At 41.8% G+C, this 23,224-nt stretch overlaps 1 protein-coding gene across 2 annotated transcripts in view; it reads left to right on the forward strand.

Annotated features, from left to right (window-relative positions):
* ZC4H2 (zinc finger C4H2-type containing) overlaps window positions 1-23,224 on the forward strand; it is a 48,893-nt gene that overhangs the window by 17,700 nt on the left and 7,969 nt on the right. For both annotated transcript variants that reach the window (XM_004381527.2, XM_004381528.2), the window contains exon 2: window positions 17,095-17,266. In XM_004381527.2, the coding sequence (XP_004381584.1) occupies window positions 17,095-17,266 (172 nt within the window). The remainder of the gene's footprint in view (window positions 1-17,094; window positions 17,267-23,224) is intronic.

Genomic DNA, 23,224 nt, shown 5'->3' on the forward strand with positions numbered 1-23,224 from the left:
ACTCCTTTGTAGATGACTTTTCTTTTATCCCTAGCTGCTCTTAAAATTCTCTCTTTATCTTTGGTTTTGGTAAGTTTGATTATAATATGTCTTGGTGACTTTCTTTTGGGATCTGCCTTATGTGGGGTTTGATGAGCATCTTGGATAGATATCTTCTCATGTTTCATGGTATTAGGGAAGTTTTCTGTCAACAAATCTTCAACAATTTTCTCAGTATTTTCTGTTATCCCCCCGTTATGGTACCCCAATTACTCGTAGGTTATTTCTCTTGATAGAGTCCCACATAGCCCTTAGAGTTTCTTCATTCTTTTTAATTCTTTTGTCTGATTTTTCCTCAAATAATTTTGTGTCAAGTGCTTTATCTTCAGTGTCACTAATTCTGACTTCTACTGCCTCAATTCTGCTCCTATGACTTTCCATTTAGTTGTCTAATTCTGAAATTTTATTGTTAATCTTCGGATTTCTTATTGCTGCCTCTCTATGGATTCTTGCAGCCTATTAAATTTGTCCTTATGCACTTGAATACTTTTTTAAATTCCACTACTACTTTTTCTGTGTGTTCCTTGGATGGCTCTAAGTTTTGACGAATTTTATTTCTAATTTCTAGAAGAGTTCTGTATATTAATCTTTTGTATTCTGCCTCTGTTAATTCCAAAAAATTCTCTACCTCCAGAGAATTTATTGATTCTTTATTTTGGAAGCTTGCTGAAGCCATTATGGACTGCCTCTGTATGTGATTTGATATTGACTGTTGTCTCCGAGCCATCAATAAGTTCTTATAATTTTATTTTATATTTGTTTAGTGTTTCCTAGCTTCTTGTTTTGTTTTGTTTTGATATGCCCAAATAGGCTGCTCGTGTACGCTACTTTCATTATTGGCGTCTTTGAATCTCTAACGTCCTGTCACCAGGTAGGTAGTTCTTTAACTAAGTATGTGCACCCAGGAGTCCGTTAAATTTTCCTGTATGGATTCAGCTCAGGTGTCCAGGCAGTTGGTCACCAAGTGTGTGGTGCAGGCTCTCGCCTACTATCTTAGAGAGGCATGGGTGATTGGTGCAGGCATAGGTATCTGGCTGCAGTAGGGGGTCACACCCTGAGTAAGGCAGGGGGCTGACAGCAGCCTCTGAGTGTCTGAAAGGAAAGCATGTCCCTGTTCCCTAGAGTGAGTAGGTAGGTAAGTTTTGCAGCCACACTATGAGCACCCTACTCTGTTAGCTGTTAAGTCTCGGGGGCACCACTTATTCTTGGACCCCTGTAACAGGTGGCTAGGTGGCATGGGTGGAGCCATCAGTCCTCAAGCCCCTGATGCAGACTGGTAAGGTGCCTGCTTAAAGGGCAAGCTGTGTCAAGTGTCACAAATCTGCCACTTCACAGCTGAAACAGTTGAAGTTAGACTTCAGGTATTTACTCCGTTGTACTGTGGTAGTGAGGGATTATGCTGTTGAGATGGGTCCACACAAGTCTATGCAGGGGTGGAAGGCACTCAAAGTCTGCGGACCCCTTATGCCTGTGCCTAGGCAAAGGAGCTGTGGCAACCCTGAGTTCCTGGCTTAGGGGTGCCAGTAGCTTATTTTTTTTCCTGTTTGTTAATTTCTTTCCTTTCCATGGCCAGGAGAATGGGTCAGGGCACCTTATGTGATCTACTTCTGGCCCAGGGGACTCAGAGGTTTCGGAAGCCAGCCAGACTAGTGCAGAGCGGGGAGGGAGGAGGTAAAAGGGAGAGAGGTTTTCCCCAATTTTTTTTTTAAATCCCCGTGAAAGGTCACAAGCATGTACTTATCTTTAGCCACTTGGGAGCTGCTTATCACTGGTTCAGAGTGTCAGAGCAGAATCTTTGCTGCTGGATCTCTCTCGATGTGGAAACTGCTTCCAGAGCATGCTCGTGGACCTGTATGCCTGCTTCACTGTGCACCCCGAGGTGGTCCGGGCTGAAGAGCTGTGGCTCCCGCCGAGTCCTGTCTGGCATTCCTTGCTTCTTCTGAACCGTCTCCCCTCCCCCTGCCACTAGTCTGGTTTCTCAACTTTGCCTTGTTCAGGACTCCTAGATATTCATATACAATCAAATCACTTGTTTTTCCAGGTGTTTGTTGTAAGAGAGATATAGGAAGCCGTCTGACTACTCCATCATCTTGGCCTCCCCTCCTTTATGTCTTCTTTTAATGTTTCCTGTGTCGTTTAATATTTTCCCCCTAGAATCCCTCACTATTGCAACTCGAGGCTTGAATTTTTTCTTTAGTTCTTTCAGCTTGAGAAATGTGAGCGTGTTCTTCCCTTTTGGTTTTCTATCTTCAGGTCTCTGCACATTTCATTATAATACTTTACTTTGTCTTCTTGAGCCGCCCTTTGAAATCTTCTGTTGAGCTCTTTTCCTTAATCAGTTCTTCCTTTTGCTTTAGTTACTTTAAGTTCAAGAGAAACTTTCAGTCTCTTCTGACATCTATTTTGTTGTTTTCTTTCTTTCCTGTCTTTATAATGACCTCTTGCTTTCTTCATGTATGATTTCCTTGATGTCATTCCACAACTCATCTGGTCTTCAGTCATTAGTGTTCAGTGGGTCAAATCTGTTCCTGAGATGGTCTCTAAATTCAGGTGGGATATTCTCAAGGTCATATTTTGGCTCTTGTGGACTTGTTCCAATTTTCTTCAACTTTAACTTCAACTTGCATATGAGCAGTTGATGGTCTGTTCCACAGTTGGCCCCTGGCCTTGTTCTGACTGATGATAATCGAGCAATTCCATCGTCTCATTCCACAGATGTAGTCGATTTGATTCGTGTTTATTCCATCTGGCAAGGTCCACATGTATGTTGTTGAAAAAAGGTATTCGCAGTGAAGGAGTCTTTGGTTTTGCAAAATTCTATCTTGGGATCTCCGGCATCATTTCCATCACCAAGGCCATATTTTCCAACCACCAATCCTTTGTTTCCAACTTTTGCATTCCAATCACCGGTAATTTTCAGTGGATATTGATTGCATGTCTGATCAATTTCAGACTGCAGAAGTTGGTAAAAATCTTCAATTTCTTCATCTTTGTCCTTAGTGATTGGTGTGTAAATTTGAATAACAGTCATATTAACTGGTCTTCCTTGTAGGCATATGGATGTTATCCTATCACTGATAGTTTTGTACTTCAGGATTGATCTTGAAATATTCTTTTTGACAATGAATGGGAGGCCACTCCTCTTCAATTTGTCATTCCCAGCATAGTAGACCACATGATTGTCTTATTCAAAATGGCCAATACCTGTCCATTTCAGCTCACTAATGCCTAGGATATTGATCTTTTTGCATTCTATTTCTGTTTTGACTACTTCCAATTTTCCTAGATTCATCCTTTATACATTCCATGTTCCAGTTATTAATGGATGTTTGTAGCTGTTTCTTCTCATTTTTAGTAGTGCCGCATCAGTAAATGAAGGTCCCGAAAGTTTGACTCCATCCTCACCATTAAGGTTGACTCTACTTTGAGGAGGTAGCTCTTCCCCAGTCGTATTTTGAGTGCCTTTCAACCTGAGGAGCTCATCTTCAAGCGCTGTATCAGACAAGGTTCCCTGCTATTCATAACACTTTTACTGACCAATTCTTTTCAGAAGTAGACTGCTAGGTCCTTCTTCTTAGTCCGTCTTAGTCTAGAAGCTCCACTGAAACCTGTCCACCAAGGGTGACCCTGCTGGTCTTTGAAATACCAGTGGCAAAGCTTCCAGTATCACAGCAACATGCAAGCCCCCACAGCACGACAAACTGAAAGACAGGTGGTGATAGTGTAGGTAGGTTATGTTTTTCTAGGAATTTGTACATCTCATCTAAGTTTTCAAATTTGTTGGTGTACAACTTTTCATAATATTCTGTTATGATCCTTTTTTTCTGTTGCATCTTTTGTAATATTTCTAATTTGATTTCTAATTTTGGTTATTTGCAGCCTCTTTCCTTTTTTCTTTCTAAGTCTAGTTAAAGGTTTGTCAATTTTATTGATCTTTTCAAAGAACCAGCTTTTGGTTTTGTTGTTTTTCTCTATTGTTCTTTATTCTCTATTTCATTTATTTCTGCTTTGATCTTTATTATTTCCTGTCTTCTCATAGGTATGGGGTTAGTTTACTCTTCTTTTCCTAGGTTTTCATGTTGTAGAGTTAGACTGCTGATTTGAGAATTGTCCTCTTTTTTGATACAGGCATTTATTGCTATAAATTTCCCTCTAATGACTGCCTTGGCTGTATCCTGTAGGTGTTGGTATGTCATATTTTCATTTTCATTTAACTCCAAGTATTTTTTTATTTCTTCCTTAACCCATTGGTTGCTTAATAGTGTTTTATTTAGTTTCCACATTTTTATGTGTTTTCTAATTTCTTTGTATTATTAATTTCTAGTATCATTCCTTTGTGGTCAGAGAAGATACTTTGTATCATTTCAATTGTTTAAAACTTGTGGCTTCTTGTTTCATGACCTAGCATATGGTATATTCTAGAGAATGTCTCATGTGTGCTGGAGATAAATTTGTATTGTTTCAATGTTGAGTGGAGAGTTTTATACATATTTATTAGATCTAATTTATTTATGGTTTTATTCAAGTCCTCTATTTCCTTAGTTCTTCCTGGAAGTTCTGTCCAGTGTTGACAATGGTGTGTTGAAGTCTTCTACTGTTATTGTAGAGTTGTCTATTGCTCCTTTTAGTTCTCTCAGTGTTTGCTTTATATATTTTGCTGCGTTGATGTTGTGTGCATATATATTTATGATTGTTACATTTTCTTGATGGGTTTTTCTTTTTCAACTCTTATAATAGACTTTGGCTTAAAGTCTAATTTGTCTGATATCAGGATGGCCACTCTTGCTCTCTTTTGATTATTATTTGCATGGAATATTCTTTTCCATCCTTTCACTTTCAGTCTATTTGTGTCCTCTGTCCTAAGATGTTTCTCTTGTAGATAGCATATGGATGGATCATGTTTTCTTATTCATTCTGCCACTCTCTGCCTTTTGCATTGAGAGTTTAGTCCATATACACTTAAGGTAATTATTGTTATGGAAGAACTTCTTTCATTTTGTTACTTGTTTTTTGTTTGTCCTATAATTTCTTTGTCTTACTTTTCTGGGAATTTTTCATTATATGTGATAAGTTGCTTTCTTATATTGAGTCTGTTTGGTTTCTTCCTTCTTACCTTCTGTGTATATTTTTAAAGTATTTTCTTAGGGGTTACCATAAAAATTACAGTTGACGCCTTACATTTACAACTACATATTACCATAAAAATTACAGTTGAGGCCTTACATTTACAACTACATATTTTATCTTGAGGCCAACAATTAACATACAGACAGTAAGTAACATACAATATTAACATATTTAAGCTCTAGTCCTAATTCTCTCTTCCCTTCCCCTATCTCTGTTACTGTATCACTTATCATATCATTATAAATCCTTTGTTAGGATAATGTTGTGCTTATTTCTTACACATTTGTTGATATGAAGCTTGTAGCACATAACATTTAAATTTACGCATTGAAAATACCTTGCTACAGGCCTTTTTGTTTGCTTGTGCCAATACCTTTATTGGCAATCTCTCCTTTAGTTTTTAGTTTTCTTTCCCTTGTAGTGGATCAGGTAGTTGTCTAGTGTTCTTTCCTTTTCACTTGAAGGACACCCTTTAGCAGTTATTGCAATGCTGGTCTGGTAGTTATGAATTCTGACAAGTTTTGCTTGTCTAGGAATGTCTTGACTATGCCCTCGTTTTTTAATTGACTCCACGGCAATGGGTTTTTTTGTTTTTTGTTTTGTTTTTTGCTCGATAAAGAATTCTTGATTGACAGTTCTTTTCTTTTAGTGCTTACTGTGTATCTTTCCATTGCCTCCTGGTCGCCAAGTTTTCTGTGGAGAAGTTGGTACTTAACTTAATCTTATTGAGGACCCCTTAAATGTTATTTTGTGCTTTTCTTTTGCTGCTTTCAAGATTCTTTCCTTGCATTTGGTCTTGAAGAGTTTGATTACAATGTGTTTTGGTGGAGATCTCTTTAGATTCATTCTACCTGGAGTTTGCCAAGCTTCCTGGATTTGTAGGTTCATTTCCTTACTGAGGCCTGGGAAGTTTTGTGCTGCAATTTCTTCAGATATTTTTTCTGTTCCTCTGTTTATTTCCTCATCTTCTGGAATCCCCATAATATGTAAATGGATTCTTTTGATTATGTCCCAGAATTCCATTTGGCTTTGTTCAATTTTCCTTTTCCTCTTGGGATTCAGTAAGTTCAGTTGTTTTATCCTCTAGTTTACTTACTCTTTCTTCTGACTGCTCTAATCTATTGTTGTATCCCTCCCTTGCATTTTCCAGTTCAGTTATATTACTCAACTTGAGTATTTGTTTCTTTTTTGTTTTCTACCTCTTTATTAAGATTCTTATATTGCTTTGTTATATCCATTAATTTGTTGTTTGTGTGATCTTTGAATTCTTTGAACATCTTTAAATTTGTTTTTTGGAAGTTCTCTATTTTTCCTATTATCCTTACTTTCATGAGAGTTGTTTCTACTTCTTTATTCTGTTCTTTAGATTGGGCCATCTTCTCTTGCCTTCTTGTATATGTTACAATTTTTTGTTGAACCTTGGGCATTTGAATACTTTGTTGTGGTAATTCTGGGTTTCAGAGTATTCTCTTTCCCCAAAAAAGTTTTTTTTCCCACTGTGTTTATGATTTTTGCTTCCTATAAATTCCCCTAGAAGGCGCTCTAGTTGTATGGTTATTCCAGCAGTTAGCATTTTGTCAGAATTACTCTGCAGAATGTGAGATTCCACAGCCTTGAGGGAGGTTGGAATGCCTTTGTTTTGTTTGGTGCCAGTCAGGTAATCTGGGCGTGTTTGCAGCCCTCCTTCTTCTCCAGCTAACACAAGTCTCCAGTCTTATTTCAAAGCCCTCAGGTAGATTCTCTATCCTTTTAATGTGGCATATGCATTTTGTTTTGGGCATGGCTGTCCAGCCCCTCCTCTTTTCCTTTTTTTTCCCTTTACTCTGAAAGTTTCAAGTCTCTGAATGCAGGGGTGGTGCCGGAGTTTTCCATTTGAGACAGGAGTCTTCTCTGTTCTTCTGGATTGGATGTCAGCATAAGTTTTACTGCCTCTTTTTGGCTCCTAAACCCATTGCCATTAAGCTGATTCCAACTCTTAGTGACCCTATAGAACAGAGTAGAACTACCCCATAGAGTTTCCAAGGAGCAGCTGGTGAATTTGAACTGCTGCCCTTTTGGTTAGCAGCTGAGCTCTTAACCACTATGCTACCCGGGCTCCTTTCGGCTCCGAGAGAGCTGAATTCTCTTACTGTATTTGTGTCCCATGTTCAGCCTCTTATCAGGGGCTGTTTTTATTCCTGAGTTAAGTCCAGCAGCTTTGGGGGTTAGGCTGATGAGTTTTCCAGGTGACAGAGAAAGATAAAGTTTACCTTATCTGTTGTTTTCCTTTCTCTTTCAGTTTCCAACTGGTTGTTGGGTTGGTTTCCAGGGTTATGCATTCACAATTCTACCTCCTTGTTTGTGCTATTTTGCTGTTTATTTCCTATAATTGTTGAGGGGGATTTAAGATGAGCTCACATTACCATCTTGGGAAGTATTCCAAAAAAATTTTTTTAATGCTCTGCTAAAGACCCTGGCAAGAGGATGAAAAGACAAGCTACACATAGGGAGAAAATATTTGCAAATAACCTATCTGACACAGGATTCATTTCTAGAATATTTAAAGAGCTCTGAAAACTCAACAGTAAGAAAACAAACAGTCCAATTAGAAAATGGAACAAAGACATGAACAAACATTTCACAGAAGGGGATATATGATTGGCAAATAAGTACATGAAGATATGTTCAACATCATTAGACATTAGGGAAATGAAAATCAAGATCACCTATTACCAAAAAAAACCCAACAACAAATCCATTGCCGTCAAGTCAATTCTGACTCATAATGACCCTATAGACAGAGTAGAACTGCACCATAGGGCTTCCAAGGAGCAGCTAGTGGATTCAAACTGCTAACCTTTTGGTTAGCAGCCCTATGTTTAACCACTGCACCACCAGGGCTCCACATACCTATTAGAACAGCTAAAATAAAATGGCTGGTCAGCTTGTGGAGAAACAAGATCACTCAGACATTGGTTGTGGGCAAGTGAAATGATACAGCCACTCTGGAAAACAGTTTGATAGTTTCTTTAAAAAATAAACATGCAATTACCATATGATCCAGAAATTACACCCTTGTTATTAAGTCTAAGGAAATGAAAACTTACGGTCACACAAAATCTTGTACATGAGCTTGTGAGCGGCCATCTAAGATACATCTACTGGTCCCACTCTGTCTGGAGCAAGGGAGAAGGAAGAAAATCAAAGACACAAAGGAAAGATTAGTCCAAAGGACTAATGGACCACAACTACCATAGCCTCCACCAGACTGAATCCAGCACAGCTGAATGGGGCTCAGCTACCACCACTGACTGCTCTGACAGAGACCACAATAGAGAGTCCCAGACAGAGCTGGATAAAAATGTAAAACAAAATTCAAACTCACAAAAAAAGACCAGACTTATTGTCTGATGGAGACTGGAGAAACCCCAAGAGTATGGCCCTTGGACACCATTTTAACTCTGTAGTGAAGTCACTCCTGAGGTTCACCCTTCAGCCAAAGATTAGGCAGGCCTATAAAAACAATAATACACATAGCTCAATCATGTAGGTGAGACTAAATGGGCATACCAGCCCAGGGGCAAGGACAAGAAGGCAGGAGGGGACACAAAAGCTGGACAAATGGAAATGGGGAACCCAAGGTTGAGAAGGAGAGTGTTGACGTCTCAGGGTTGGCAACCAGTGTCACAAAACAATATGTGTATTAATTGTTTAATGAGAAACTAATTTGCTCTGTAAACCTTCACCTAAAGCACAATAAAAACAAAACAAAACCTTCATATGAATATTCATAGCAGCTTTACTTGTAACTTCCCAAAACTGGAATCAGTCTAGGTGTCCTTCAGTGGGTGATTGGTTAAACAAACTGTGATATATCTATCCCATGGTATACTATTCAGTAATAAAAAGAAACAGACTATTCATAGCCAACAACTTGGATGGATCTCCAGGGAATTATGCTTAATGATAAAAACCAATACTAAAATGTATATTCTGTACTGTATTATTCTGTTTATAAAACATTCTTGAAATGACAAGACTATAGAGATGGATAATAGTTTAGTGGTTGCCAGGGGTTAGGTATGGGGAGGGGTTGAGGAAAGAGATGACTTTGGTGAAATTTGAGTAAATGCTGGATTATTCCAATATCCATTTCCTGGTTTTGATATTGTATTATGATTACATAAGTTGTAACCTTTGGGGAAACTGGGTGAATTGTGCATGGGCCCTTTCTACTCTTTTTGCAATTTCCTGTGAATCTATAATTATTTCAAAATGAAAAGTTAAAAAAATAAAGCAAGGCAAGAAGTTTAGTCCTGGTCCCTTTCCACTGACAAGGTGCCTTTACATGCTGGCATGAAGATCCTACGGAGCTGGTATGTTGGCCAAGGGCCAGCCACTGCTTTCCTGTGGACATGCCCTCTTTCAAAAGGCCGTAGAGGTGCTAGTGAGTGTTTAGAAGAGAAGAGTGCTGCTGAGCAAAATGGATGGAACTAGGGTCCAGGCCCAGACTCCAGCTCTTTCAGAGCAATTAACTTTCAGTCATGGAGGTGTTCCAGTTGCTGGCCATAGATGACACAATGAGGGGCAAATGTCTGCGTGACGCCACTAGAACTCAGTTGCATTTGTTATGAAGCTGGTTGGCTACTGAATAGAAAATGGTGGACTCTGTCCCTCTGGAGGGGAGAAGAGTTGCCAGGGTGTAGGGAGGGATGGAAGAGGAGCAGCATATAATTGAGCACCAAATGACCCCATTGTCCCAGATCACAGGACATGCATAAATCTGTGGGTGCATTTTGAGGCAGTGAGGATATTTTAGCTGCCCTATAATGGAGGAGACAGAAGGAGAGGAACTGAGAAGATCTGGAGAGCTGCTAGCTTTGCCTGTCTCCGTGTTCTCAGGACGATCCAGCTGAATTAACAACTCTGTTGGTGTGACTAGTTTCTAGAGTGTTGTGGAACACCTTGCTGTGGTGCAGCTTGTTGCAGTCTTCCATTCAATCTACGCTCCACTTCTTGGTGGTGGACAGGCCTCAGTGGAGTAATACACTGAAGGGCCTGAAGGAGCCCATGGTTTAGAAAAGAAGACTTTCACAAGCACAAAGGATGGTAATCCACAGCAGACTGCAAAATTCCTCCCACGGGATGCCGGGAAATGGGAAAAAATAACAGAGGAGAGAGAGTCAGTTGTGCTGAGGTGGGGACAGTGCTGTGGCTGAGATCTGGGGTAGATGGCCTTTGAGCTGAGCCTTAAAGGAGGATGGATAGCATTTAAGACGTACAGTGATGGTGGTCATGGGGGAGGAGAGTGGAATGGCTTTCCAGATAGAGGGAACTGTGTGAACAAAGCACGTGGGTAGGAGGATGTGGTGGTGGGAGGGGATTACAGTATAGTGGTAGTGTTGGGGAGGAGGTGGACATGAGTCTGAGGCCAGATCCTGAGGTGGGGGATTTGACTGTTAGTGGAGTTGCTTACATATTTTTTCATACACGGTGGGGAACCACAAGAGGCTTCAGATAGAGGATGGATATACTGTAGCCCAAATCCTGTCCCTTGAGAGTTGATGGCCTGTAAGGTAGGGGGGTATTCTACTTGGGTGGACGTTGTTTAAAATTGACAGTGTGTGGTGATAATAAAGATAATAAAACTTGGTGATCACCAAGTTTTAGTTGGTTCTATTATTTTTTAATTCTCTATAGAAAATGCATCCCCTTATTGCCTGCACCCAGAGTGGACTACTACCACTGCCCTGCACTTGGTACACCACTGCTGACAGGTAACAGTGACACAATCAAAGCCTGCAATGACACTTCTGTCCCTTCTTTAAAACATATGCCAGGCTCCAGCAGCAAATGGAGGCTATTTCTTAAACCTATCTTCATAACACTGTTACCCTCCCTAACCAGGAATTTTGTGCCTTCTGCCCCTTAGATTTTCTGGTTCCTGCTATTTCTTACCACAGTGGACAATTGCCAGAAGATCCAAAATACCTTGGATAGAGGTAGACATTACAGCTACCTAAGGCCTCATACCCAAAGGATGAGGCTGCCATTTCGCCAGCAAAAGCCCTCCTCTCCAGGGAGGGTAAATGTCAATGGTGCTTTGAGGAAGGCTTTGCACCTTTGATAATCTGAGATTGCAGTGTCTTCTGCCCCACATATGGGGTTCTGTAAGCAGAAGCAGGCATGGAGGGAGGAGGGAGGATTATATAAATGGCACTCATCCAAGCAGGGAAAGATAATACTATACTGATTTCTATGAGGTGTCAGTGGGAGAGACTTCTTACCTTGATTTCGTTTAGTGGTGGTTGCTGACATCTTACTTGATTTGGTTATAAATTAGTAGAGCTTAGCTTGGCCCCAGAAAATGTCATTATTTATTTTAACATTATGAGGTATGGTAGCTTATTCTAATGACTATTATTTTAATCTTAGTAGTAACCAATAATATACCTGGCTACCCACATTGGTTCATAAACACACACACATACACACACACATATCCACATGCTGTACTCACTTTAGGCACTCATAACAAAGTCAATCCACTGAGGTGAAGGAGATAACCCTGGCAGAGGAGTTGAGCAGAGTAGGGAGGGAAGGGCCACTATCATGTGTTGATTGCTCACTGTGTGCCACACACTCCGCTTGGGAACTTTACATATTTTAGCCCATTTAACTCTCACCACATAACCTGTAAAGTAGGTGCTGTTATTATTCCTGTGCTACTGATGAAGATGTTACCCCTCAGAGAAGTGAAGTGAGATGATCAGATTAAGTCACCTGCTGCTGAAAATTCTACAATTCCCCTTTCCCTGATGTTAAAAGTCCTAATTCCTCACCCCAATCTCCAAGCTGTGTCTGGAATCTGCCAACCTCCCTAGTTTCATTTCAGGTCTCTGTCCCTCTTGCAGTAGATGCTCCAGCACACTGGCCTTTGTTCAGTTCCTGTAATGTGCCATATTTTCTGCTCCAGAGCCATTGCTAATGCCGTTGTCTCTGCCTTGACTTCTCTCTTCTGTGTCCACCTGCACTCACGAGCTAACTCCTACTCATTCTCCAGGTCTCAGCTTAGATGTCACATCCTCAGGTTCTCAGAAAAGCTTCCCCTAAATGTCTCCTTGACTCTATAATATCCCTCAGACTCTGTTAGACTCCTTTGTTGTGTCCTTTCATTGCACCACTCTGCATTCCCTTCCTACTACTTATGACAAGGTTTTACATGTAAGTGTGTATTCAGGGTCTGTTTTCCTACTCATCAGCCCCTTACTCAGATTGGCATCTCTTTTCTTCTGCCTCACTAGCTGCCCTTCCCCTTGACCCCAGCCCATCCCATGGATGTTCTCTGACGTCATCCTACTTCATCCTGAATCTTCATCCTTTCCATAGACTGTCCTGTTCTCTGCTTTATCCCTGGAACCTAGTACAGTACATGGTACACGATAGGTGCTCAATAAATATTTGTTGAATGGATGTATGTTTAAACTCTCTGTAATTGGTACATAGTAGCTGCTCAATAAATACAGTTAAAATATAAATGCAGTTATTATTATTGCCGAAGGGAGAGTACTGAGTCAGGGGCAGAACCAGAATTTATACCCAGGTACGAATCTAAAGCCCATGTTCCTTTCTTGATGTGATGCTGCCTGCAAAAATGTGTTCTAGGCCCAGCACTGCCACTAGCTGGCTGTTTGACTTAGAGTGAGACACTGTACCTCGCTGAATCTCAGTTTTCCCATCTGTAAAATGGGGGTAGGAGAAGATAAAGTTTAGATTGCTCTGCAAGTAACGTAAAAGAGGAGGAGAATAGAAGTCTAGATTGAAAGAGGCTGTAAGTAAATAAGCAAATGACCAGTACAAATCAGTATCATCCTTCTGCAAGACTGTTGACCAGCTATACCAAGAACCTCAATATCTTTATGCCTTTCCGCCTGGTAACCCCACATAGGGGCAGTGTAGTGTAGTGGGTCATGTGTAGGCTTTGGTGTTAGACAGTCCTGGGATCAAATCCCAACTCCCCATTTACTAGCTCTGTGGTCCTGGGTAAGTAACTACCCTGCACCTCAATTTCCTTCTTTACAAAAGGGGGTATTAACACCCATCTTTTTACCCTTTTCTAAGGTAAAAACAATATAACAACATGAAAAGAAATTTTTGGATATAAAGAGAAAAACTTCTCCCATCATCCTACCACCTAACAAAATTCTTTCTGTGGTCCTGTGCCATCATGGACCATCTCTTGAGGCAGGAGCCATGGACAGTGCTGAGAAGAGAGATAGAAAACAGAAGTAGGCTGAAGTCAGAAGTCAAATCCCAGGGTGTGGAGCTAGAACACCCATGGGATGGGCTGGGGTCGAGGGAAAGGCCAGCTACTGAGGTAGAATAAAAGAGATGCCAGTCTGAGTAAGGGGCTGATGAGTAGGCAAGACCTGAGAACCAGGGAGCAGGGAGCCAGTGGGAGGACAACAACATGCTCTAGACAGGCCTTCCTCAAAGGCTTGTGGCTCTCTCCAGAGGACAAGCATGAAATACTCTTAAAGGCCCTTGAAACCATACCTTTGTCAGTTCCTTTTCTTATTTAGTCACATGCATGCGTATTTTGAAATTGTTACAATCCGTGTGTATAGTTTTTCATTGAGTATCATATCTTCAACATTTTCCTGTAAGTACTGTGCTCCCTTAAAAAAATCATCTGTATAATACCAAACAGTCAACAATTACTTTAAAACAAAGATGAGAATGTAAGGGGGCAAGGAAACTGGATTAATAGAAACAGAACAACCAGAACAGAAATAATCAGAATGTTCATGCACTGTGAAGAATGTAACCAATTCACTGAACAATTTGTGTAGAAATTATTGAATGGGAACCTAAACTGCTGTGTAAAGCTTCGTTCATTGAAAACACAATAAAATATTATTTTCAAAAATAGCTATGAACGTAGAAAATTATATATGACTGTCTTAGTTTTCAGAAACCCTGGTGGCATAGTGGTTAAGAGCTTTGGCTGCTAACCAAAAGGTCAGCACTTCGAGCTCCTTGGAAACTCTATAGGGCAGTTTCTACTTTGTCCTGTAGTGTCGCTGTGAGTTGGAAATTGACTCGACAGCAGTGGGTAATGGGTCTCAGTTTTCTAGTGCTGCTGTAACAGAAAAACCACAAGTGGATGGCTTTAACAAAGAGAAATTCACTCTCTCACAGTCTAGCAGGCTAGAAGTCTGCATTCAGGCTGCCAGCTCCAGGGGAAGGCTTTCTCTCTCTCTTGGCTCTGGGGTAAGGTCCTTGTCATCAATCTTCCCCTGATCTAGGAGCTGCTCAGTGCAGGGACTCCGGGTCCAAAGGACACACTCCCCTCCTGGTTCTTCATTCTAGGTGGTAGGAGGTCCCCCTGTCTCTCTGCTTGCTTCTCTCTTTTATATCTCAAAAGAGATTGACTCAAGATACAACCTAATCTTGTAGATTGAATTCTGCCCTTTAAATATAACTGCCTCTCATCCTGCCTCAGAAACCCTGGTGGTGTAGTGGTTAAGTGCTACGGCTGCTAACCAAAAGGTCAGCAGTTCAAATCCACCAGGTGCTCCTTGGAAACCCTATGGGGCAGCTCTACTCTGTCCTATAGGCTTGCTATGAGTCAGAATTCATGGATTCCACTCTATGGCAGCGGGTTTGTTTTTTTGGTTTGTAATCCTGCCTCATTAGCATCACAGAGGTAGGATTTACAACACAAAGGAAAATCACATCAGATGACAAAATGGTGGACAATTACACAATATTGGGAATCATGGCCTAGCCAAGCTGACACATTTTTAGGGGACAAAATTCAGTCCATAACATTCTACCCATTGGCCCCCCAAAAATTCATGTCCTTGCCACATGTAAAACACATTTACCCCAGCACATCATAGCAAAATTCTTAAGTCAACTCCAAGTTCAAAATCTCATGTTCTGCAAAATTCCTCTGCATCTATGAAGTCTAGAATACAAGTTATCTGCTTCCAAAGTACAATGGTGGAACAGGCACAAGCTAGACATTTCTATCACAAATGGGAGAAATTGGAGGGAAAGAAGGGATAACAGGCATCAAGCAAGTCAGCAGAATACATTACATTAGTTCTCAAGGCTTGAAAATAATCCTCTGTTCTCTGAGACCATTTAGGCAAATGCCCTGCCCTCCAGATTCTGGATGTTGGCCACACTCTCCAGATCCTGGGTGGAGGCCCCTCAGCCCTGGGCTTCAGCTCTGCCTTCCAGGCCCACTGGAATGGCAACTCCGCTCCCTCACATTTGGGTGGCCCCATTCTCCTAGTCTGTCTGAGTGGTGACCCTACCCCCTTGGCCCCTGCAGACCCCATTCTTCTGCCCCTTGGGCATAGCAGCCCTGCCTTCTCAGCTTTGGGCAGTGGATTTGGCTCCATCCTGCTGGCACTTGTGAAAGGCAGCCCCACACTCTGGAACCGAGTTGGTGAAGATCTGACTCTTTGAAACCTGGGAGGCTGTGGCCCCACCCTTTGAGACCCCAAAGGTTGTGGCCCTACCCTTTGAGACCAAGGCAACTCTGCTTCCTGTGCTCTTTGTCTCTTCAGCTTCTCTTCCTGGTTCCTTGGGCTCTTGGGCCCTTGGACCCTTGTGCCAGCCCTGTATCTGCCCTGATTGGGCAAGTGTTGTAAAGCTCTTTAGCTCTCCACATATAAGTGCCTGGAGGCACCCCAGTCCACCAGTAAACCTCAGCTGGAAGGCACTGAGCTCTCTTGCTCTGTGGGTTGGCTCCAGCGCTGTCTCAAGCTGGTCTCTTGGTTCTGCTGCTGCTGTTTCTCTGTGCTGCCGTCATTTGCACCATCTCCAGTGTAACGGATCTCCTCACTTCCTTCTGAGTCTTCACCAGATTTGTCTTTGATGTCCATAATTCCACCAACATTCTCTTCAAGGCAATCTAGGCTTTTACTATTAGGCACTTTAAAACTCTTCCAGCCTCTACCCATTCACAGTTTCAAATGCCTTCCACATTTTAGGTATCTGTTAGAGCAGCACCCCACTCTCTCGGTACCAAATTCTGTCTTAGTTTTCTAGTGCTGCTATAACAGAAATAATGACTAAGAGGGAAATTTTTTTTTCCATGTCACAAGTCTTCATAATGATCCCTTTTAATGGCTGCCAAATATTCCAGTTGTACTCATAGCCTAGGAAGTACAACTCTGTATTAACTTTTTGCTTCCTAGGTGTGGGATTACTGAGCCAAAGGGTATTCAATAAGGATTTAACAACCAGAAATAGGTTTTTGTTTTTCTAAGAAGAAAAGAAATGACACACACAATGACTTCTTCTCTTCCCCTTTCCCTTCCTCTTCTGAAACTGATGAGTGGACCTACTGGAGCCACGCTTTTCAAAATGAGAGCCACATGTGGCTATTTGAATTAACTAAAAGTAAAATTCAAAATTCAATTTCTCAGTTGCACTAGCCCCATTTTAAGTGCTCAATAACTACATGTGGCTAGTGGCTACTGTATTGGACAGCACAGATACAGAAGATTTCTATCATTGCAGAAAGTTTATTGGACAATGCTGCCCTAGAGTTTTTCAAGAAGTCTGTTTTGGCATCTTGGGTAGGAGTTCTTTTTGAGGTAGGATTTTACTGTGCATTGAGAGGCTGTTTAGCATTCTTGGCCAATGTCCATTCCAAGCCAGCAGCGCTCTCCCTTGAATCAATCTGATAACTAAAACCTACCCCACATGTTTGCATATGCCCCAAAGGAGAGCAGAATTATCCTCACCTGAGACCCATTATCTTAGACAAAAGCATCTCCTAACTTTTTTATGATGGCTTCAGGTTGGCTCTGCCCAGAGAGAGGGAAGCTTGAAAAGATGGCATTGGTTCAGGGTCTAACTCTGTACTCCATTCCCATTTGCTTCCCTTCTCCTGATGACCTGTTTTCTGCTTCTTGGGAATTGCAGGAGTAAAACCCTGCAGATGGAGAAGATCAAGGCCCGTTTGAAGGCTGAGTTTGAGGCCCTTGAGTCAGAGGAGAGACACCTGAAGGAATACAAGCAGGAGATGGACCTTCTGCTACAGGAGAAGATGGCCCATGTGGAGGAACTCCGATTGATTCATGCTGACATCAATGTGGTATGTGGCTGGCTGCCTGGAGGCTACCTCTGGGACCCTTGAGGAAGTGGCAATAGAGAGTACTATGGCCTCTCCTTGAGATGTGGCTGTGGCCAACCAGGGGCTACAGGCTGTGGTGAAAGGAGCCAGGAGTTCTGAGCTCTAGCCCTGGCTTTGTCACTGACTGACTGCATATGAGTGGACCTCATATTAGTGGGCCTCAGTTTCCCTCTTTGAACTATAAGAGGATCTCAGTAATCTTTAAGGGTGCTTTCAGCTCTAACGTACTCTCCTGGGAGTCTAGAGCTAGCCTTGGAGGAAAGCAGAGCAGGCAGCTGCCTCTTTAGTGTAGTTTAAAGGGCTTCAAAGCTCACAGCTAGACAAAACAAATCATCTCTGCCTACCTACCATAATGGGGCTCCCTCATTAGAGTCTTTTCTTTGGAGACATTTATAACATGGAAAATAAACTATTTGCTAAGGTGATCAACTCCACACTTTTGGAGGTATTCAAGCAGAATCTGAATAGTCACCTGGAGAGAGGTTGGAGATACTGACCTGTAAGTTCCCTTCCAACCCTTAGAACCTATGACAATAAGTATTTTTTACATTTACATTTGAAGGAACTAAATTTCTATTCTTGAGAAACTCATTTTTGTGGCAGTACTTATTTCCTGATGTCATCAGGCCTAGGATCTCTCTCTTTCTCTCTCTCTCTATATATATATATAATTACCTATTCTTGTCATTTCATATAAATGAGACGATATAATATTTATCCTTTTGTGATCGACTTATTTCACTTAGCATAATGACTTTGACGTTCATCCATGTTGCAGCATGTATCAGGACTTCATTTTTCTTCAAGGATGAGTAGGATTCCATTGTATGTAACACATTTTGTTTATCCATTCATCTGTTGATGGGCACTTGAGTTATTTCAACCATTTTGCTATTGTGAATAATGCTGCAGTGAACATCAGTATACATATGTCTGTTCACATCATTACTTTTAAGTCACTAGGGTATATACCTAGGAGTGGAATTGCTGGGTCATGTGGTAGTTCTATTTCTAATTTTTTGAGGAATTGCCATACTGTTTTCCACAAAGGTTGTACCATTTTACATTCCTACCAACAGCGGGTAATGGTTCTGATCTCCCCACATCCTCACCAACATTTGTTTTCTGTTTTTTTAATCATTACCATTCTAGCAGGGGTGAGGTGGTATCTCATTGTGGTTTTTATTTGCATCTCTAATGGCTAATAAAGGAGCCCTGGTGGCTCAATGGTGAAGTGCTCAGCTGCTAACTGAAAGTCCAGCAGTTCAAATCTACCAGCTGTTCCATGGGAGAAAAGACCTAACCATCTGCTCCCTTAAAGATTAAAAAAAAAAAAAAATTGCCAACCAGTCAATTCTGACTCATAGTAATCCTATAAGACAGACTAGAACTGCCCCATAGGGCTTCCAAGGCTGTAATCTTTATGGAAGCAGACTGCCACATCTTTCTCTCATGGAGCAGCTGGTGGGTTTGAACTGCTGACCTTTCAGTTAGCAGCCAAGTGCTTAACCAGTGCACAATCAAGGCTCCTTCCCATAAAGATTACAGCCTGGGAAACCTTATGGAGCAGTTCTAGTCTGTCCTATATAGGGTTACTATTAGGAATTGAATTGTGTTCCCCCAAAATGTGTGTCACCTTGGCCAGGCCATGATTCCCAGTATTGTGTGGTTGTCCTCCATTTTGTGATTTGATGTTATTTTCCTATGTTTTGTAAATCCTAACCTCTGTCGTGTTGATGAGGTAGGATTACAGGCAGTTATGTTAATAAGGCAGGACACAGTCTACAGGAGTCAATCTCTTTTGAGATATAAAAGAGAGAAGTGAGGAGAGGGACCTCATTACCCCCAAGCAAGAAGAGTCAGGAGTGGAGCATGTCCTTTGGACCCAGGGTCCTTGTGCTGAGAAGCTCCTAGACCAGGGCAAGATTGATGACAAAGACCTTTCCCCAGAGCTGACAGATAAAGAATGCCTTACCCTGGAGCTGGCGCCCTGAATTTGGACTTCCAACCCCCTAAACTGTGAGGGAATAAATTTCTATTTGTTAAAGCCATCCACTTGTGGTACTTTTGTTATAGCAGTACTAGATAACTAAGACAGAATTTGGTACCGGGAGTGGAGTGCTGCTTTAAAACTTACCTACAATGTTGAAGCAGTTTTGAAACTGTGAATGGGTTGAGGCTGGAAGAGTTTTAAAGTGCCTAATAGTAAAATCCTAGATTGCTTTGAAGGGACTGTTGGTGAAATTATGGACATCAAAGTCAGTTCTCTTGAGGGTTCAGAAGGAAGTGAGGAGAGCTGTAATACCAGAGACGGCACAGACAGTGAGAAGCAGCAGCTGAGAACCAACAGCAGCAGAACCAGGAGACCGGTATGAGACAGTGTGGGAGGTAACCCATTGAGCCAGAGATCTGAGTGCTTTTGGGCAGGAGGCTTCCTGGCAGAGTAGGGTACCTCCGAGCACTTATCAGTGTTGCTAAACAGCTTTGGCCTGAGGAGCCAAAGGCCTGAGTTAGCAAGAGGCCAAGGAACCAGGAAGCAGAAGCTGAAAAGACAAGCAGCACAGGAAGCAAAGCTGCCTTGGTTTCAAAGGGTAGGGCCACAACCTCTGGTGTCTCAAGGGCTGGAACTATGGCCTACTGGGTCTCAAAGGGTGGGAACATAGCCTCCTAGGTTTCAAAGAGTCAAATGTTCACCAACTCGGTTCCAGAGTGTGGGGCTGCCTTTCACAAGTGCCAGCAGGATAGGGCAAGATCTGCTGCCCAAAGCTGAGGGAGCAAAGCTGCCATGCCCAAGGGGCAGAAGAACGGGTCCTGCAGGGGCCAAGGGGGTAGAGTCACCAGTCAGACAGACTAGGAGAATGGGACCACCAAAATTTGAGGGATCAGAATTGCTGTCCCAGTGGGCCTGGAAGGCAGAGCTGAAGCCCAGGGCTGACGGGACTCTGCTCAGAGTCCAGAGAGTCTGGCTAACACCCGGAGTCTGGAGGGCAGGGCCCTTGCCTAAATGGTCTCAGAGAACAGAGGGTTGTTTTCAAGCCTTGAGAACTAATGTAATGTGTTCTGCTGACTTGCTTGGTGCCTGTTATCCCTTCTTTCCCCCCAGTTTCTCCCATTTGTGATAGAAATGTCTAGCTTGTGCCTGTTCCAGCTGTGTACTGTGGAAACAGATAACTTGTATTCTATATTTCACGGATGATGAGGAATTTTGCCCCAGGATGGAATTTGGACTTGGGGTTGATTTAAGATTTTTGGATGATATGATGAGGTGAAAGTGTTTCACATGTGGCAAAGACATGAATTTGGTGGGGGGCAAAGGTTGGAATGTTATAGGTTGAATTGTACCCCCCCAAAATGTGTGTCAACATGACTATGCCATGATTCCGAGTATTGTGCGATTGTCCTTCATTTTGTGATCTGATGTAATTATCCTATGTGTTGTAAATCCTAACTTCTATGATGATAATGATGCAGGATCAGAGGCAGTTATGTTAATGAGGCAGGACACAGTCTACAGGATTAGGTTGTATCTTGAGTCAATCTCTTTTGAGATATAAAAGAGAGAAGCAAGCAGAGAGGAGAGGGACCTCATTACCACCAAGCAAGAAGAGCCAGGAATGTAACAAGTCTTTTGGACCTGGAGTCCCTGCACTGAGAAACTCCTAGGCCCAGGGAAAGATGAATGACAAAGATCTTCCCCCAGAGGTGACAGAGAAAGAAAGCCTTCCCCTAGAGCTGGCATCCTGAATTCGGACTTCTAGCTTCCTAAACTGTGAGAGAGTAAATTTCTGTTTGTTAAAGCCATCCCCTTGTGGTATTTCTGTTATAGCAACACTAGATAGCTAAGAGAGTCACTATGAGTCAAAATTGACTCAACGGCCTACAAAAACAACAGCAGCAACAATGGCTAATGAGAGTATCATTTGATGTGTTTGCTACTTGAATATCTTCTTTAGTGAATTGTCTGTTCATATCCTTGGCCAATTTTTTTTTATCAGATTGTCTTTTTGTTGTTAATTTGTAGATGTTTTATATATATTTTTGATCTTAGATGCATATTGGATATGTCATTTCCGAAGATTTTTTCCTAGTCTGCAGGTTGTCTTTTTACTCTTTTGATGAACAAAGTATTTAACTTTAATGAGGTCCCAGTTATCTACTCTGTTTTCTACTGCTCCTGCATTTGTAGTTGTATTTTAGCCAGGCCTAGGACCTTAAATGAAATTTGTGTGAGATTTAAATAGTAAGCATTTAGGATTATCTGTGTCAGAGATCAAAGGATTCCTGGGTCTAATGAGGAGTTGGCAGATTTGCTGCCAGCCAAGCACGGATAGATAGCTAATGAAAGGGGCAAAATATTTACCACAAAGGGGCTGAGAATCTAGGCTAGTGAGTCTCTGGGTCTATTAAAACATAGACTTGAGCTCTACCCCATAGTTTCTTTCTTTCTTTTTTTATTGTTGTAGTTTGAATGAAGTTTACATTTCAAGTTAGTCTCCCATACAAAATTTTATACATGCATTGTTATGTGACCCTAATTGCTCACCTCATTCTGTGACAGCACACTCCTTCTTTTCGCCCCTGATTCCCCATGCCCATCGAACCAGCTCCTAACCCTCTCTGCCTTCTCATCTCACCTCTGGACAGAAGCTGCCCCTTTGGTCTCTTGTATCTACTTGAGCTAAGAGGCACACTCTTCACGAGTATCACTTTATGTCCCACAGTCCAGTCCAATCCCTGTCTGAAGAGTTGGCCTCGGAAATTGTTTTAGTTCTGGGCTGATAGAGAATCCAGGGGCCATGCTTTCCAGGGTTCCTCCAGTCTCAGTCAGACCATTAAAGTCTGGTCTTCTTACTAGAATTTGAGTTCTGCATCCCATCTTTCTGCTGCTCCATCAGGGACTCTGTTGTATTCCCTGTCAGGGCGGTCATTGGTGGTAGCTGGGCACCATCTAGTTCTTTTGGTCTCAGGCTGATGAAGTCTCTGGTTTATGTGGCCCTTTCTGTCTCTTGGGCTAATAGCTTCCTTGTGTCTTTGGTGTTCATTCTCCTTTACTCCAGGTGGTTGGGACCAATTGATGCACTTTAGATGGCCACTTGCAAGCTTTTAAGACCCCAGATGCCACTCACCAAAGTAGGATGCAGAACATTTTCTTCATAAGCTTTGTTATGCCAATTGACCTAGATGTCCCCTGAAAGCATGGTCCCCAGAACCCTATCCCTGCTACTCGGTCTCTCAAAGTATTTGACTGTATTCAGGAAACTTCTTAGCTTTGTTTTAGTCCAACTGTGCTGACTTCCGCTGTAGTGTGTGCTGTCCTTTCCTTCGCCTAAGATGATTCTTATCTACTATCTGGTTAGTGAATAGCCCTCACCCTCCCTCCCCACCCCCGTAACCATCAAAGAATGTTTTCTTCTGTGTTTAACCCTTTTCTTGAGTTCTTATAATAGTGGTTTTATACAGTATTTGTCCTTCTGTGACTAAATTCACTCAGCATAATAAGTTCCAGCTTCCACCATGTTATACGGTGTTTCAGGTGTTTCACGACATAATCATTCTTTATCGTTGCATAATATTCCATTGTGTGGATATACTATAATTTGTTTATCCATTTGTCCGTTGATGGGCACCTAGGTTGTTTCATCTTTTTGTTATTATGAACAGTGCTGCAATGAACATGGGTGTGCATATATCTATTCATGTGACGGCTCTTATTTCTCTAGGATATATTCCAAGGAGTGGGATAGCTGGACCGTATGGTACTTCTATTTCTAGCTTTCTAAGGAAGTGTCAAATCGATTTCCAAAGTGGTTGTACCATTTTACATTCCCACCAACAGTGTATAATTGTTCCAGTCTCTCCACAACCTCTCCAGCATTTATTATTTTGTGTTTTTTGGATTAATGCTAGCCTTGTTGGGGT

The sequence above is a fragment of the Trichechus manatus genome, unplaced genomic scaffold, assembly GCF_000243295.1.
Source record: "Trichechus manatus latirostris isolate Lorelei unplaced genomic scaffold, TriManLat1.0 scaffold00086, whole genome shotgun sequence".
Lineage (NCBI taxonomy): Eukaryota > Metazoa > Chordata > Mammalia > Sirenia > Trichechidae > Trichechus > Trichechus manatus.